Genomic DNA, 15,169 nt, shown 5'->3' with positions numbered 1-15,169 from the left:
AGGTATATTTTGAAGTTGTGTATTTTAATTTATTTCCAAAATTGTTCTAAAATGCATCCATTTACAATATTTGTACAAGTAGTTATATTAGTCGTTCACACTTTCACAGAATATTTTGTGATATCAGTTGGAAGTATGCATGTAGAAAAAGTTCACAAAAACAACTTAACAACGGAAGCAGTTCCATCTTAATCTTGATATATATATGGTCAGCTTTTTTTTAGCCATCTTCTTGTGAGATCCCAGCGATTTAAACAAAGATTTGAAAGGACTGTATAATAAAAAGATGGATGTTCAATCTTCGGACTTAGGCTACTTAATTCAATGTTATTTGAGGACCTAACAGAATGGATAAAAACCAAATACATTCTCTCATCGATTGGAAGCATTCACTGAGAAATAAATATATCTTTTGGAATGAAATTGTGTTGATAAAAAAGATATAGTCTTAATTCAAGTTGCATTAATCTCTCTTACAAGAGAAAACAACTTGCCTTGCCTGAATCTTGTGAGATTTGACACTATTGATTGAGTTCAAATTGCTGGAAAAATTGTTATTAAAAAGTTTTAATATAGAGTAACGCCTTTTTAATTTTTTTTTTTTTTCATGCAACTCAAGTTAAACGCTAACCGGCAGAGTGAATGGAATAGGTGGAGCTTTCTAAACTCTTTTTTGGGTCAAGTGGATTGGACAACTCCCAATTCTAAACATTACACCCATGCACTACATACTCATGCACACTACATGAGTACATATTATTAGCATGATTGTATATTCTTCTAAAAAGATTTAAACCCAGTGCAACTCTATATGAAGCAAACAAAGTTGCATCTGACCCAAGCCTCGGCTGCTTTCTAAACTCATTAAGACAAGCCTGTGGCAGGAGAAGATGGGCTGCCTGTGGGCCCTACCATGGGCTCCTCTCCTGTCATCTCATCTCATCTCATCAACGTTAAAAGGAAAACCCATGATTGATTATTTGACCCCAAAAAAAAATCCAGGATTGGTTGTTGGTTGTGGTGAAAAACGTTTTGATGAACGAATTAATTGTTAGAAATCTATTTATATTATATAAAAATTGATAATAACTCGTTGTACATTAAATTTATGTTTTTTTAATGATATCATATTATCAATTTTAATTACTTAATAAAATTTAAAAATTAATTGAATTAAAAAAATATTTAAAAAAATTAAAACTATAACTCCTATAATTAACATAATCGTTTAGTTAATTGTCAAACAATATAATAATTATTAAAATATACTATATATTATCATGAATTTATCACTCCACGCATCCCTTGGATCTCACTCTAGTGATTTTAAATAGACCAACTCCACACCGAGGTTGAAAGTGGTTTTAATATCACGATCTCTTGCGATTTGAGTGTAAAAAGTCACTTTGGACATAATATTAACCCCAGCAAAAGGAGATATTTATATTCTCTTTTGCAAAGCAATAAGTAGTACAACAAAAATGGGAGAAACAAGGAAAATAATATATAGAAAGGCCTGAGTCATTGCATTTTCTTGAGCCACGCCATCTTGTGTGTATCTTTGTTTATCTTCTACAAAAGCATCAAAATAATTCTGGTAGCCTGTGTTCTTTAAATAAAATGGAGATCCTGTATTTACCTTCATCATTTCCATTGCCTGCAAGAATCCACAACCATATCATCATACATGAATGGAAGTATAAAAATGTAACATGCTAAAACTCCTCCATGGAAGGGACATATATTAGATTAGAGAGCCAAGAATACAAATCATGTTAAGAGTTATAAACAAATTGCACCAGAAATTACCTGAAAACTGTACATGAATTGTCGCGCTCTCTTGTTTACTTTAGCATTTGGATGCGATTGAAGCTTCTCATACATAAGTCTAGCCTCATCAGACCTGTCAATACATCAAGATGTGTTTGGAAATCTAGAATCACTAAACAGACACTGCAATAGTGAAAAGCACCTTCACTTCCTAATTCAGTTGTAGTGCACACACATACACTTCTAAATATTTTCTTAAGACTGTGCTGGGAATGCCAAGAAAATCATGCAATTATTTTTGAAGAGATAGCAGGGTCTTATATTAAAAGAAGCTTGAGTTTTAGTACAGTGCACTACAGTGACAAGGATATTATTCCTAACAATCAATTCTCAGCATTCAAAGGATATATACTAAGGAGTAACTGAATTCTAGGTGGAAAATATTCCTAAGTTTAAATATTTCAGTTTCTGAACATACCTACTAAGAGAGTCTTGACAAATTGACCACTGCAAAGCAGCTAAACCATGGAGCTCACTCTGCACAAACATGATTAACCTCATCATGTTTAAATTCATCCAAATATTTTTTTCCCCTAGTTTCCCTACTAGGGTATATGTCACTACAGTTGAAAGTCCATAAACTAGATATTAGGAAGGGTAAGTTATCTACAACCTTTCTAATCTTAAAACATTCATATGCAATTTTTTCCCCCACAAAATATAGCAATGTGGTTTAAATTAAAATAGTTACCTGGAACGGTAAGTTATCCATGACCTTGTCATAGTAGGGCAATGCTTCCTTCAGTTTTCCCGAATTCATTAACAAGTCACCCTCCTTCAATGCCTAGAAATATCATATATATATAGGAAATTAGGATAACTAAGCAATAAATAAGGATCAACCATAGACCATAACTTTATTGCTAAGAAAGGCAGTAATATTTGTGGTACCACTGTATATGCTTACCTCCTCGCACTCGGATTTTAGCTTCGGATCAATAACTAATCCAGTTTTCTTCTTGTAGGCAGCAAGTAGCTGCTTAGTGCGTGCATCTTTAGCAGCTCTTTCTTCTTCAGTCTCAAGGACCTCTCCCGGACAAATAGTTCTTCCACCACCAAACTGAAAAGGTTAGTGGAAATGAAAAGTGATGGACACTGAAATGGTAGAAAAGTGCTTCATCTGAGGTAAGATCAGTTTAAAAATACTGAATCCTATTCCTATCATACTGTTTTTGAAATATCGTTAGGCCTAGGAAAGACACCCCATGTTGAAACTTTTGGCTTGTAAAGTTCCGAGCCGTCTTGATTAGCCTGATCAGGTTTTGAATCTGTTTCAGCATCAAACTTGCTTGTGTCTCCAACAATGAGCTCCACCTCAGAAAAGTCACGGTCGGAGAAGGAATCCGAAATAGGAACCAGTCCAGCTGGCAATCCCCTAGTGCTCTTCTTATCCGCAAAGTCAAGCCCCACAAAATCAATCCTTGAAACTGAAAGTTCCCCCTTCTTACCACCACCATTGTCTACCACAACATTGTTCCCTGAAACCTTCTCACTCCCTCCCTGCAACCCTAGAAACAAATTCAGATACCCATTTCAGCAAGTACTACATATTGAAATGAAAAGCACATACCTTTCAGGCTTTCAAGTCCAAATTTTGTCATCAAGTTAAATAGGTCATTGACAATTTTTCAGACAGTTCCTAACCAAAATTAAATCAGACACACAGGAATTTCTGTTGGGAAACATGTTTGACCTTTATTCGTTTGATTGCAATTACTGAACAATACTTGAGTTCCATGATTACTACCTTGGGTAGTTCCAATTGGGGATTTATTCTGCTTGTAGTTTTTGGCCTTCTCCATTGCAATCTTGACAGAATCTGGCAATTCCTTCTTCTCAACAACAGAATCTTCCTTCTTCGATTTGTTGGATGATTCCTTATACGCTTTGGCCTTGCTAAACGCGAGCTTCACAGGATCAACGGGAGCCGTTTCAGGTTCAGGTTCAGGTTCAGGTTCAGAAGGTTCAGCATTTTGAGGGCCGAGAGCACAAGAATACAGCTTGGGAGCCCTAAACGACGTCGTCGAAGGGACGCGCGTGTTTGCCTGGGAGGGAAAAATGCGCAATGAAGAGAACCATGAAGCCATCACTTATACGACACCGTTTCATGTACACTTTCAGTTGTAAGGAATAAGAAGTTAAGAACACAGTCAATTCATTTTCTGCACTTCTCCTCCTCACTCCTGGATAAGGCAATAACTAACTAACGGTTCTCACTCCTCACAATCACTGTTCTTTTTCCAATTTTTTTTTTGGTAATGGTTTTTTCAAAATATTTTGGTCGTGCTTTTCCACAACTAAATTAAATGGGCCAAAAGAGCAACCTATTGGGCTGATCATGAATTACTTGGCCCACTTTGGTGTTTAGTTTGGCTTGGACATTGGGTTCTATAGAAGAAGTATTGGTGAGATTGATTATGCGGCAATAGCGAGTCTCCTGAACGGGGGAAGAATTTGGAGAGACACTTTAATCCCATAATCAGAAAAGTGAATGAACCGAGAAGAGAGTGAAATATATTTTTTATGGATTTAGATTCTCTAAAGTTTGAATTTTACTTTAGAGAATAAAGTGTGATCTTCTATTCTTGAATAATTTTTTTTTCATATTTATTTTTGGTCCCACCTATAAAATAAATGGTGAGAAATTATATTTTATTCTCTAAAGTGAAATTCAAACTTTAGAGAATCTAAATCTACTTTTTATACAAATTTATAGAGAAAAAAACAAAAATGCTGATTACCTGACTAGGTAGTATAAACTCAAAAACTATGTTTTTTTGATATTTATCTACTTCTAACCTTGTTAGTATTCTCAAAAATGATGAAAGAAAGATTATCTTAACTTAATTTGTGTAGATTTTTTTTTTTTTTGGACTTAGGTCCCGAATAATACCAAAAAATACATATATCATCCAATCCAAAAAACAAAGTTAATATATATCATGACTAAAAAAATGTTAATATATATAAAATTTATGACAAAAATAAGTTAATATATAAAATTTAGAATTTAAAAATAATATCAAAAAATATAAAATTTATAATTTAAATATATTTTAAAGATATATTTTAATAAATAATAATGATGTATTCATTTTTTATGTATTCAATAATCAATACATTAAAAATATAAAAAATTTATATGTTAACTTTTAGTAAAATATTTTTTTATGGTGCTCTTAAAATATATTTTTAACACACATGTTAATAAAATCTTAAAATTTAAATTAGGTGAAAATTCAGGTGAAGTCGACTTCATGTGAAGTTGATATCTAAAAGTCGTTAGATGAAAATTTAGTCAAATCAGTCAAATCATCTAACGGCTCTTAAGTATCAACTTCACGTGAAGTCAACTGCACCTTAGTTTTCACCTTTAAATTAATGTAATTTGATTAAGTGATCATTTTATTCATCTCTTTTTGTTTATTTTAATAAGTATTTGACATGTGATTCTCTCATAATATGATAAAAGTAAATCAGTAACAGCACACACTACTCTAGCTGTTACAAGTTAGTTAACTTCCTATTCTTAGCTTTCCCTCTCTCTTTGGTCTTGTGATGCAGAATAGCTTAGGCATCTCTTATATATAATCCTAAACCTGTACACATGAGACTAACACTTGTATTACTCATATTCTTGAATAATAATCATTCAATACTCAATTCTTCATTCTTCTTCTCTGTTTTTATATTGGTTCTGCATCACTTCGTTCTTCAGTTTCTTAATATTCAAGACTCTTTAATATATAATAATTCATTAGTCAACAATAAATTAGTCCTTGAGATTAATCTATTTTATAAAATTTTAAGATATTAATATTTTTATACTTGTGGGGATAAAAATATCACCAATTTCATTACTAAGATTACTAATTTTAAAAAATTATAAACAAACTTTAATCCATTTATTAGATTAAATATATCAATACTTTAATACAACAATAACAAAGTCTTGTCCCATTAGGTGAAATTGACTACATGAATCAAACAATGTTATTAAACTCTATTATATATCATATCTATTAAGAGAACGTTTACATATCCCCAAAAAAATATATCGAAATTGTTCCCTTTTTATATTACAAGCTTTTTCAAAAGGGAATAGAAAGACCAAACAATAACTTGGTAAAAAAACTTGAAACAGAACAATACAAAACAACTGCACAAAGCCACAAAGCATAACAAAAGCCATATATTTGAATGTTTGCTATAGTGTGTCTTAAATATTTTTATTTTGACGTCAGATTTTGTTGTTTCCTCTATGCCTTCACCTATACCTAGATGATAATACCTACCATTTCTAACTAAGATAAGTTCCCGTTATAATTGGTCCTTTTTATGTTTTCATTCCCTTTCAAGTGGCGGACAGTTCTAATTCTCTAAGCATAACTTTATTGTTCCCTCGATGAATATAGGACTACATACTTTCGTTTTATAGGCTAATCACAACCTTTTGAAGAATGTCAGAATGTTTCATTTTCGTTTATTCTGAGTTAAATTCACAGTAATTTTATAGTCTAAGTTTTGCAAAGTCGGTGATTGATGAGTAACTTCGAATCTTCTTCTATCGTGAAAAGTTATTGCTGGTTGATGTGAGTATTGCTGCACAAGATTGATACATTACTTATTTACTTTACGCTTCACACTTACATATTCGAATTCAGCATCTTTTGTCCTTTTAGACACAATACTGAAACCAAAAATGCATATTTAGTAAGTATTTTACATAATTTGATACATGCATCTTAAGTGCTTCCCGTACGTTGTACGTAGTTCGTGACATGAAAATCAGAAACAAATTTAATGACAAATGATAATTATGTAACAACATATATTATCTTTTCTACAAAACTTCTGATAATAACACAATCAGGACAAACCCCTCCACTTGACAAATAACATCAACCCAAAATTCAAACCTATTTTACATTTGGTATTAGTACACGTCTACACATATATATATCGATGAAGGTTATTATATTTTGCACAGTTTCATCTGTGTTAATTTATTTACAAAGGGTAAAGTAAGAAGGTTAATGAACTAGAGATTAATTAGGTTATGATGGGTAGTAGATTGAGGTGGATTAGTGAGCATTTGAACAACTTCCCTCATGGTAGGCCTAGCATGGCCAATTTCTCTAACACACATCATAGCTATGTTGAACATGTGGATGACGCTGCCCAATGGATACCCATTAAGCCTGGGGTCCACCACTGCCAACACGGAAGCCGCATCCGACGGCTGAGACAGCTCCGACATGGTCTTGTTGACCCATCCAACGATGTCAACACCATCTCCGAACTCACCCACTGGCTTCCTTCCCACGATCAGCTCCAACAGCACTACTCCAAAGCTGTATACATCGCTCTTCTCGTCCACTTTCAGCGTGTAAGCGTACTCTGTTCATTCATTCAAAACATACACACACTTCCATAAGAATACAAGAAACAAGTCACTGTCTAAGACATACCCATTCCATTAATAGCAAATAATGACTCTCTATATTAGTGGTGCTGTTTGGAATCCTTATAATCAAATCAAATTTAGTCATATTAACCCAAGGATCAAAATATAAACTAACCACCCGCACCCTAAAAATCTATGCATGATAACGTCTGATCTTTGAAATGATTTGATACTCTACAATCGTCATGCTAATTTGCACCAAAATTTCTTTGTTTTGCCAACACTTAGCAACAACACCTTGCCGACTCTAAACACTAAATACTCAAATTTAAAATTTAAAATATTATTTATACATTAAAATCAGTTATTATATATTTATCTATAAATACATATATAGTTTAACGTATATTTTATATTTCAATTTATATTCTATTTTAGTAACTTATTTTAATTTGTACACTTAATATAATTATTTAAAATTTTAAATTTTAAATTCTAAACTCAAATAATATAAAAATAAAATGTTAGCTAAAGTATTGATTACTATTAATAAAAAATATTGGTCTTGCTATATTTTTTATATATAATCATATTAGATATATACTAAAATCGATCAGTAATATCGATCACTAATGTAAAATACATATTGAAATATAAAATATATATTAAAAATAAAATCAATTACATATATTTATATAAAAATACATAATAACTAATTTTAATTACTAATTTTAATAATGTAGAAAAAAAATAAAAAATTAATTGTCTAAGTTTATATTTAATGATCATAGTTAATTTATCTAAATGAGACAACTACTTTTAATAGTTCAAATTATATAAGTGATTGCAATTAATTGAATACTTATGTATACATATATGAAATTAATAGTTAAAATTGTGAGCTAATTTAAATAGATTTGATTAAGTATCATCTAATCATTCTCAATCATCTACCTTTATATTAAAACCACGTTACAATTATTATTATTTTTGCAATATGTACAATATAATGGCACACGAACAATATTGTGGCGGCAATTCAAAATCATAATGATCACAAAAATATCACAAAGTAGTGTAATTGGTAAAAAGAAAAGAAAAGAAGGAACCTGGAGCAATGTAGCCGTAGGAGCCAGCAATGGAGGACATGGACTGAGACGCTCCAGGGTCCTGCAAGAACTTGGCGAGCCCAAAATCAGCAACGTGTGCCTCAAAGTTCTCATCAAGCAAGATGTTATTGGACTTAACATCCCTGTGAATGATCAAGGGCGAGCAATCATGGTGCAAGTAGCAGAGCCCCTTGGCAGCTTCCACCGCAATGCGGTATCTCATTTCCCACGTGAGGTGCCCTCCCTTCGCACCATGCAGCCACTCTCCCAAGCTTCCATTCGGCATGTACTCATACAGCAACAGGTTCGTGTCCTTATTTGACACGTAACCCAAGAGCCTCATTATGTTCCTGTGCCTTATCTTCCCTAACGTCTCTATCTCCGCCTTGAAACCGTAATCGTTTCTTCCACTTCCTTGCCCCACAAGTCTCTTGATTGCTACCTCCGTTCCCTTCGGCGTTGTCCCGCGGTACACGATTCCTGCTCCTCCTTTTCCAATGATGTTCTCTTCCTTCAAGCATTCCACCACCTCCTCTGCCTTCATTTTCAGCGTTGACTGGAACGCCGTCAGCTTCCACGACATTTCTTTCTGGTGCTTCCTCTTCCTCATAATGTATACCGTCACCATAGCCAGGAGCACTGCCGTGGAGATCGCGATCACGATTATAACTACCTTAGTTGATTTTGAACTCAGAGGATTGTGGCTTTTTCCAGAGGCAGTGTTGACGGAGGAAGGACAATACGGCTGGTGCGGAGAGCAGAGGTTAGGGTTCCCTGCAAACGACTTGTCGTTGAAGGCCACGAACTGGCCACCCGTGGGGACTCTTCCAATGAAGTTGTTGTTGGAGAGATCCAGCGTGTTGAGGCTCGTCATGAAGCGAATCTCGTCGGGGACAGTTCCGGTGATGTGGTTGCGCGAGAGGTTCAAGATGCTTAGAACTGTGAGGCTTTTTATCCCCTTGGGAATTTCTCCGGTGAGCATGTTCCGGCTAAAATCAACCGCCGTCAGAGAACCACAGTGAATCACCGACTCCGGAATCTCACCGGTGAGGTTGTTGCCGCTCAAGTTGACCTTGATCAACGCCGGCAAGTCAAACACCTCCCCTGGAATCTCTCCATCGAACTGGTTCGCGTCGAGCGCAAGCGTCTGCAGTTTCTGGAGATTCTTGAGCTCCGGCGGGATCCTGCCGGCGAAGTTGTTAGTGGAGAGGGTTAGGATGCTGAGGGAATCCCCGGAAATATCAGAAGGAAGATTTCCGTTAAAACGGTTATTCGCCATCTCGATGATCTGGACAGCTGGCAATTTAAAGATCCCAGGAGGAACCTGGCCTTGGAGGAAGTTATCACTAATTCTTATCTTCTCCAACGAAACGCAACCTCCTATTCCTTCAGGAATGGTGCCGTAGAAGAAGTTACCGGTGGCCAAGAACGTTCTCAACCTGCCGGATTTGCACAGGTCCCTAGGGAGCTCTCCAGTGAAGTGGTTATTAGTGACGTCGAAGTATAAGAATCTGGCGTTTTGGCCAAGGTTGGGTGGAAGCACGTTGGAGAAGTTGTTACCCCAAACCTGAAACGTCTCCAGGTTCGGGAGATCCCCAACGAAGGAAGGGATGTTGCCTCGGAGTTTGTTATGGAAGAAATTGATTAGCGTGAGATTGGTGAGCTTAGAGAATGTCAACGGAAACTCGCCCGTTAACTCGTTGTAGGAGAGATCCAACGACTTGAGGCTTATCATAGTGGAGAGTTGTGAAGGAATGGTTCCGGTAAGGTTGTTCATTTGAAGGAAGAGAGTGTGCAAGTGAGTTAACGCGCCGAGCGTGGGAGGAATCTCACCGCTCAAGTTACAGCTGGACAAATCAAGCAGTTGCAACGACTCGAACGAACCGAATTCTGTAGGTACTACATCTGAGTAGGAATTGTCATACCCGAGGGATAGTCTTTTCAGCTTCTTCAATTTCACCAAGCTTCTTGGAATCTTGCCGGTTAAGCTGTTTGTGGCCAGGTTCAGAATCTCCAAGCTTTCGAACTCAGAGTAACTCTCAGGAATCTCGCCGGAGAAATAGTTTCCAGAGAGGTTGAGGCACCGGAGCTTCTCCAGTCTCACGAACTCCTCTGGTAAGGTTCCGCTGAAGCTGTTGTCGTAGATGTCCAGCGTTTCGAGTTCTGTCATGGCCACGGTGATATCGCCGGGGAAGCGACCAGAGAAAAGGTTGTGCGAGATGTTGAGGAGCCTGAGGGAGGTGAGATTGGCGAGCTCCATGGGAAGCTTCTTGGTGAGATTGTCCGATGAGAGGGTAAGGCTCTCGAGCTTGTCCAAGAGGCCTATCTCCGGCGGAATGCTGCCGAAAAGGGGAACAAAGGAGACGTTAAGGGCCACGACGCGGAGGTTCTGGCGGTCGCAGGTGACGCCGGAGAATGAACAGTGAGCGGAGATAGAGGTTGAGAATTTCCAATCTTGAAGCGCGTCGGGTTTGGCTTTTGATCCTTTCATGGCTTCCTTGAGCTTCAACAACGTGTCGAGGTCGCTGAAGGAAGAGCCTAACACTGTTACTGTTACATTATTCAGCCAAATGAAGACGAAACTTAACAGAATAATGCTACAACACAATGAGGTTCTCATTTTTGTTTCACAGTTCCTTTTGTTTCTTCTATCTCTGATACAATACTCTAACCAACCTATGGCCAGGTATGCATTTGTTCTTCCTTAATTTCGCACCACACACAGGGAATGCACTCTACTTATTTATATAGATATATATACCATATGTATGTATATATTGTATAGTGTATACTATGTACTACTTCACTACATATCGTAGTGGATTCCAAGAATAAAAGGAATTAGTAGGCATCAATCATGTGTTGAGTATTTTTCCAATCAACATCCACTATAGTTTGTGATACACGTTTCAAGTGTACATAATTCGGCTTCGAGAGCATTGCACACCAATAAATTAGAAAAGTTTTGTAATGCATATCTATCGATTCCATTGGTGGAGGCCCTACTTATTGTCACTGTAATCAACAGAGAAATTCTTTCTTAGCTTTATCATTATTATATGCACATATTATTTTTGAAAAACTGAGTAGAATTTACTGATGAAATATGACTTTTATCTGATTGAAGAACTGATTATATGATTGGTTAACATAACGTATGATGGCGAATCCTTGTCGCTTGTTTAGTGTTAGTCCACTCGTGGACTTAAATTAGCTTTTGTGAAGACAAAGATGCTATCCATTAAAGAAGGCTTAAGCTTTAAGTGAGCCTAACTTTGGAATGAAACTTTTTATTTTTATTTTTTTCCCTTAAGAAATTAAAAGGTTGTTTTACGTGGAAGCCTTGTTAGCTGTATCTATGCCTGGGTATTCTCGTGGCATATAATTTCAGGATCCCTAAGTTGTTGCCATGGCAGAGCATTTATTCTCTGTTTTTAAAATGCTTTCAACCGATCATCCACTAGTAGATATTGCAGAATCGTATTCTGTATTAAATTAAAGGGGATTATGCTTCAATAAGAATTTATAGTAAACTCTTCTTTGTCACAGATGATTCTTTCTCAAATATATGCTTTTCAGCTTTTTGAATATATTTAAGTTTACCTTGGTTGAAAACTGAAAGGAGAATGAAGAATTATGTTCTCAGAATAGCTCACTAAAAAGATAGTATTTAAAAACAAAGTTATGACTCATTTTAAGATACACTATTATTAAGTTTTTATTAATTTTTGGTTCAAAGTGAATGTTATTTTTTCCCTCAACTAATATATAGCTACAAAGATTTTCTGGGTTTTTTTTCTGCGTTCAAATAATACTTCTACTCTAAAAGACATTACATATGTGCACTACACAAATGTTAACGGTGAATTTCATAAAACTATGAGAGTAGTAAAATAATATATAAACTTGATGCCTTAGATTGAGTGTATTGAGAATCTGTTTACTCGAATATTGCTAGCTAAAGGAAGTGTAAAGGCAATATTTTTCTTTCATTTCTTTACTCTTGCATTTTATTCTCCCATTGTTTTTTTTTCAAGACAAATAAAACTGTTATAAGGTCAAGATTCTCAAAGAGTATGTAGAAATGCTTCTAGAATGGATGCATGCAATTCGTTCAACAAATATTTCATAGTTTTTTGGAAGTTTGAGCCACTAACTATAGGGGTATAAAGGGATTGTGTGGTACAAAGATGATACTCAAAAGAGAAATGTCCTTCAACATTATTGTCATTTGTCAACTCCTCTAATGATAGTGTCAACGAGTAAATGCCCATAAAAATCTTGTATTATTGGCCCTTTTGTCTTCTTCGCCATCTACATGGCAGACAACTCTAATTCTCTCTGCCCTGATTTTGCATCTTATTTTCGGTAATGAGCTTTGATCCTAGCTACATATTTTGCAAGATATGGTTATCAAGATATTAGAGATGGGACATACAAAAACTGGCAAAACGAAAAGCTCATAAAGTTCAATAACAAGTTGACCTCCAATAATACATGATCCTTTCAAACTTGAGAAAAATAAAATTAACAACATTCTTTGGTAATATATTTCTATTTTCTTCACACATGTTACTTCATAAACTATTTTTCTATTTTCCTTTTTTATGATTAAATTTCAACAATTTCTATTGATCATAGTTAAGTATCTTTGGCTTTCAAATATACAAATCACTACTCACTCGGAAATTATTCTTACACCAAAAAAGAGGGGGGAATTGTTCAATGTACCAAGTTTGTGGTACATAATAATTACGAAAAGATCGTGGCATGGACTAGCTACATATGTTTTTCTCTAGTAATTATTATTGTAAGCTTGACTAGTAGTGTAGTCGTGTTCAATGTTGACATGGTGGAAACACCCCTAAAGTGTGAATCATGTTCATTTTGGCATTTGACCGCTATAGACCACTCATAGCATAACACGAATACTCCATATCAAAAGTTATAACCCAATTACATTACCTGCTTCCTAGCGGGGCGATACAGATTTTTGTCACATCTTCAGTAAAAGAGCATTATGATAACTTGATAAGCGGTCAAACGACTGTGCTTCACACTCAGCCTCACAGAACAATTTGGGGAAAAAGAAAGTTAATTGGTGTCTTGCTGATCATAATTATTGGCTTATTTATGTTCTGTTAGGAACAATGCAGCAGAAGACACAAAATAGTTAGATTCAGTTAGTTAGTAATTAGTGAGTTAGTACAAGTCAGTTTAGTTGATCTATTAGCCGAGCTATTATATTTGTTAGAGTCACATACTAATTATGATTCTTATTCACATGTATATAAGTATAATTTAATTCAATGTAATAAATGAAGGAGTTAAATACTTTTTACGTTTTTAACGTCTTGAATTAAAATAAAAACCATCTCTAACCTTTTTTTATTAATATCATTTTAAACATTACAAAACATTATAAAATTATAATTTTTTTAATTTTTGGACAAAAATACCCTTTATCATTATCTTTCTCCCTCACTCTTCTCACTCCACAATTCACCTCAAAATCATCATCTCCACTACATCGATTGGCACCTACATTACCACAGTTTTATTTTCTGGTCACCACGATACTTGCAACACTCCCATCACAACAATACTCATTCACTGTAGTAAAATTGGAAGCAAGATAAAGGAAAGAAAAATTAGAAAGAGAGAAAGAAGGGCACGACAGAGAGGACAAAAAAACAAATTAATTATCTTCTCCACACACCAGCATTTAATCCATACTGTACTGCAGATCCTGTCTGTTGTGATCCCGGAACACCACCTTGCCCACCGCTTGTTCCTCAGCCATATTCATTGCTCGTGTAATGACATTCATTACAATAAGTCCAAAGAGATCAAGTACATCCACTGAAATTAAGACAGATTTCAGATGAAAAGTTCAATTTACAAAAGTTAGAAATGTATATTTGCAGATCTGCAACAAAAAGAGGAAGCTAATATGTATATTGTATAATCACTCTTATCAGTTACTTACACATTTAGCCCAAAGGTACCTTCCTACTGGCTTTACAAGTTCACTCCTCTTTCCCACTAAGCACGTCTTCAGTAAATATTGGAGTTTTGCAGAGGCCAAAAAATATTTATTGAATGAAGAAAGAATGTATCACAGTAAAAACTTGCTAAGAGAATGTTACAACAACTACTTCATGTATGGTGTTAACAAGTTGTTGTTGGGTCACCACTGCTGGTGGATCGTCGCTGCTGCCGCTGGTTTATCGGAGAGAGAGAGAGAGGATGCGAACAGAGGGAGGGGTTGTTGCTGTTGGGCGTCACTGCCGCTGCGCCCTTTCTTGTCGGCGCCTTCTTCTTCCACTTCCTCTCTTCTTTTCCCTTTTCATTCTCTCTCTCTCTCTCTCTCTCTCTCTCTCTCTCTCTCTCTCTCTCTCTCTCTCTCTCTCTCTCTCTCTCTCTCTCTCTCTGTGTTTGTGCATTTTGGTTGCTGATGGTGGAGGATGAATTTGAGGGTAAGGATATTTTGGTCCAAAAAATAAAGAGAAGATTTTACACATTTTATAACATTGAGAATGATATTAATAAGAAAAAAGGTAGGAGAAAATTTTATTATTGACCTAAGACGTTAGGGACGAAAAAAATACTTAACCCATAAGTAAAATACATCTCATTTTCCCTAATATTCTATAACTCAACTCTCTCTTCTCTGGATTCTCCCCTATCTTTTCCCTTTCTCTTAATCACACTTCACCATATTTTCATTACCTTTCATGGTATCAGAGTTAAGGTTATGATCCATGGATGTTACAAATCTGAATTCAGTCACTGCGAACTCAAACTCTTCAATTGTGCCTGC

At 35.4% G+C, this 15,169-nt stretch overlaps 2 protein-coding genes across 2 annotated transcripts; both read right to left on the bottom strand.

Moving 5' to 3' along the window:
• Positions 1–1,287: 1,287 nt before the first annotated feature.
• On the bottom strand, positions 1,288–4,031 carry LOC130967939 (uncharacterized). Its single transcript, XM_057892998.1, has 7 exons — positions 3,578–4,031; positions 2,998–3,338; positions 2,738–2,890; positions 2,522–2,614; positions 2,249–2,307; positions 1,810–1,903; positions 1,288–1,657 (listed from the first exon to the last, which is right to left on the bottom strand). Exons 1-7 carry the CDS (start codon positions 3,915–3,917, stop codon positions 1,442–1,444), a joined length of 1,296 nt encoding a protein of 431 aa, XP_057748981.1. The 5' UTR covers positions 3,918–4,031; the 3' UTR covers positions 1,288–1,441.
• A 2,603-nt stretch (positions 4,032–6,634) lies between these two features.
• LOC130968760 (leucine-rich repeat receptor-like kinase protein HAR1) lies at positions 6,635–11,078 on the bottom strand. The gene is made up of 2 exons (XM_057894210.1): positions 8,347–11,078; positions 6,635–7,230 (listed from the first exon to the last, which is right to left on the bottom strand). The coding sequence occupies exons 1-2, from the start codon at positions 10,964–10,966 to the stop codon at positions 6,872–6,874; spliced, it is 2,979 nt and encodes a 992-aa protein (XP_057750193.1). The 5' UTR covers positions 10,967–11,078; the 3' UTR covers positions 6,635–6,871.
• Between the last annotated feature and the right edge of the window lie 4,091 nt (positions 11,079–15,169).

This window comes from Arachis stenosperma, chromosome 3 (genome assembly GCF_014773155.1).
Source record: "Arachis stenosperma cultivar V10309 chromosome 3, arast.V10309.gnm1.PFL2, whole genome shotgun sequence".
NCBI lineage: Eukaryota > Viridiplantae > Streptophyta > Magnoliopsida > Fabales > Fabaceae > Arachis > Arachis stenosperma.
This window is presented reverse-complemented; position numbering and strand designations above follow the sequence as displayed.

Excerpts from the sequence above, each read along its gene's own strand:
- LOC130967939 (XM_057892998.1), bottom strand. The coding sequence starts at position 3,917 with ATGGCTTCATGGTTCTCTTCATTGCGCATTTTTCCCTCCCAGGCAAAC. Across the intron at positions 2,615-2,737 it reads TAAAATCCGAGTGCGAGGAG|GCATTGAAGGAGGGTGACTT; the intron begins GTAAGCATATAC and ends TGATATTTCTAG. Across the intron at positions 1,658-1,809 it reads AATTCATGTACAGTTTTCAG|GCAATGGAAATGATGAAGGT; the intron begins GTAATTTCTGGT and ends GGATTCTTGCAG.
- LOC130968760 (XM_057894210.1), bottom strand. The coding sequence starts at position 10,966 with ATGAGAACCTCATTGTGTTGTAGCATTATTCTGTTAAGTTTCGTCTTC. Across the intron at positions 7,231-8,346 it reads CTACGGCTACATTGCTCCAG|AGTACGCTTACACGCTGAAA; the intron begins GTTCCTTCTTTT and ends ATGAATGAACAG.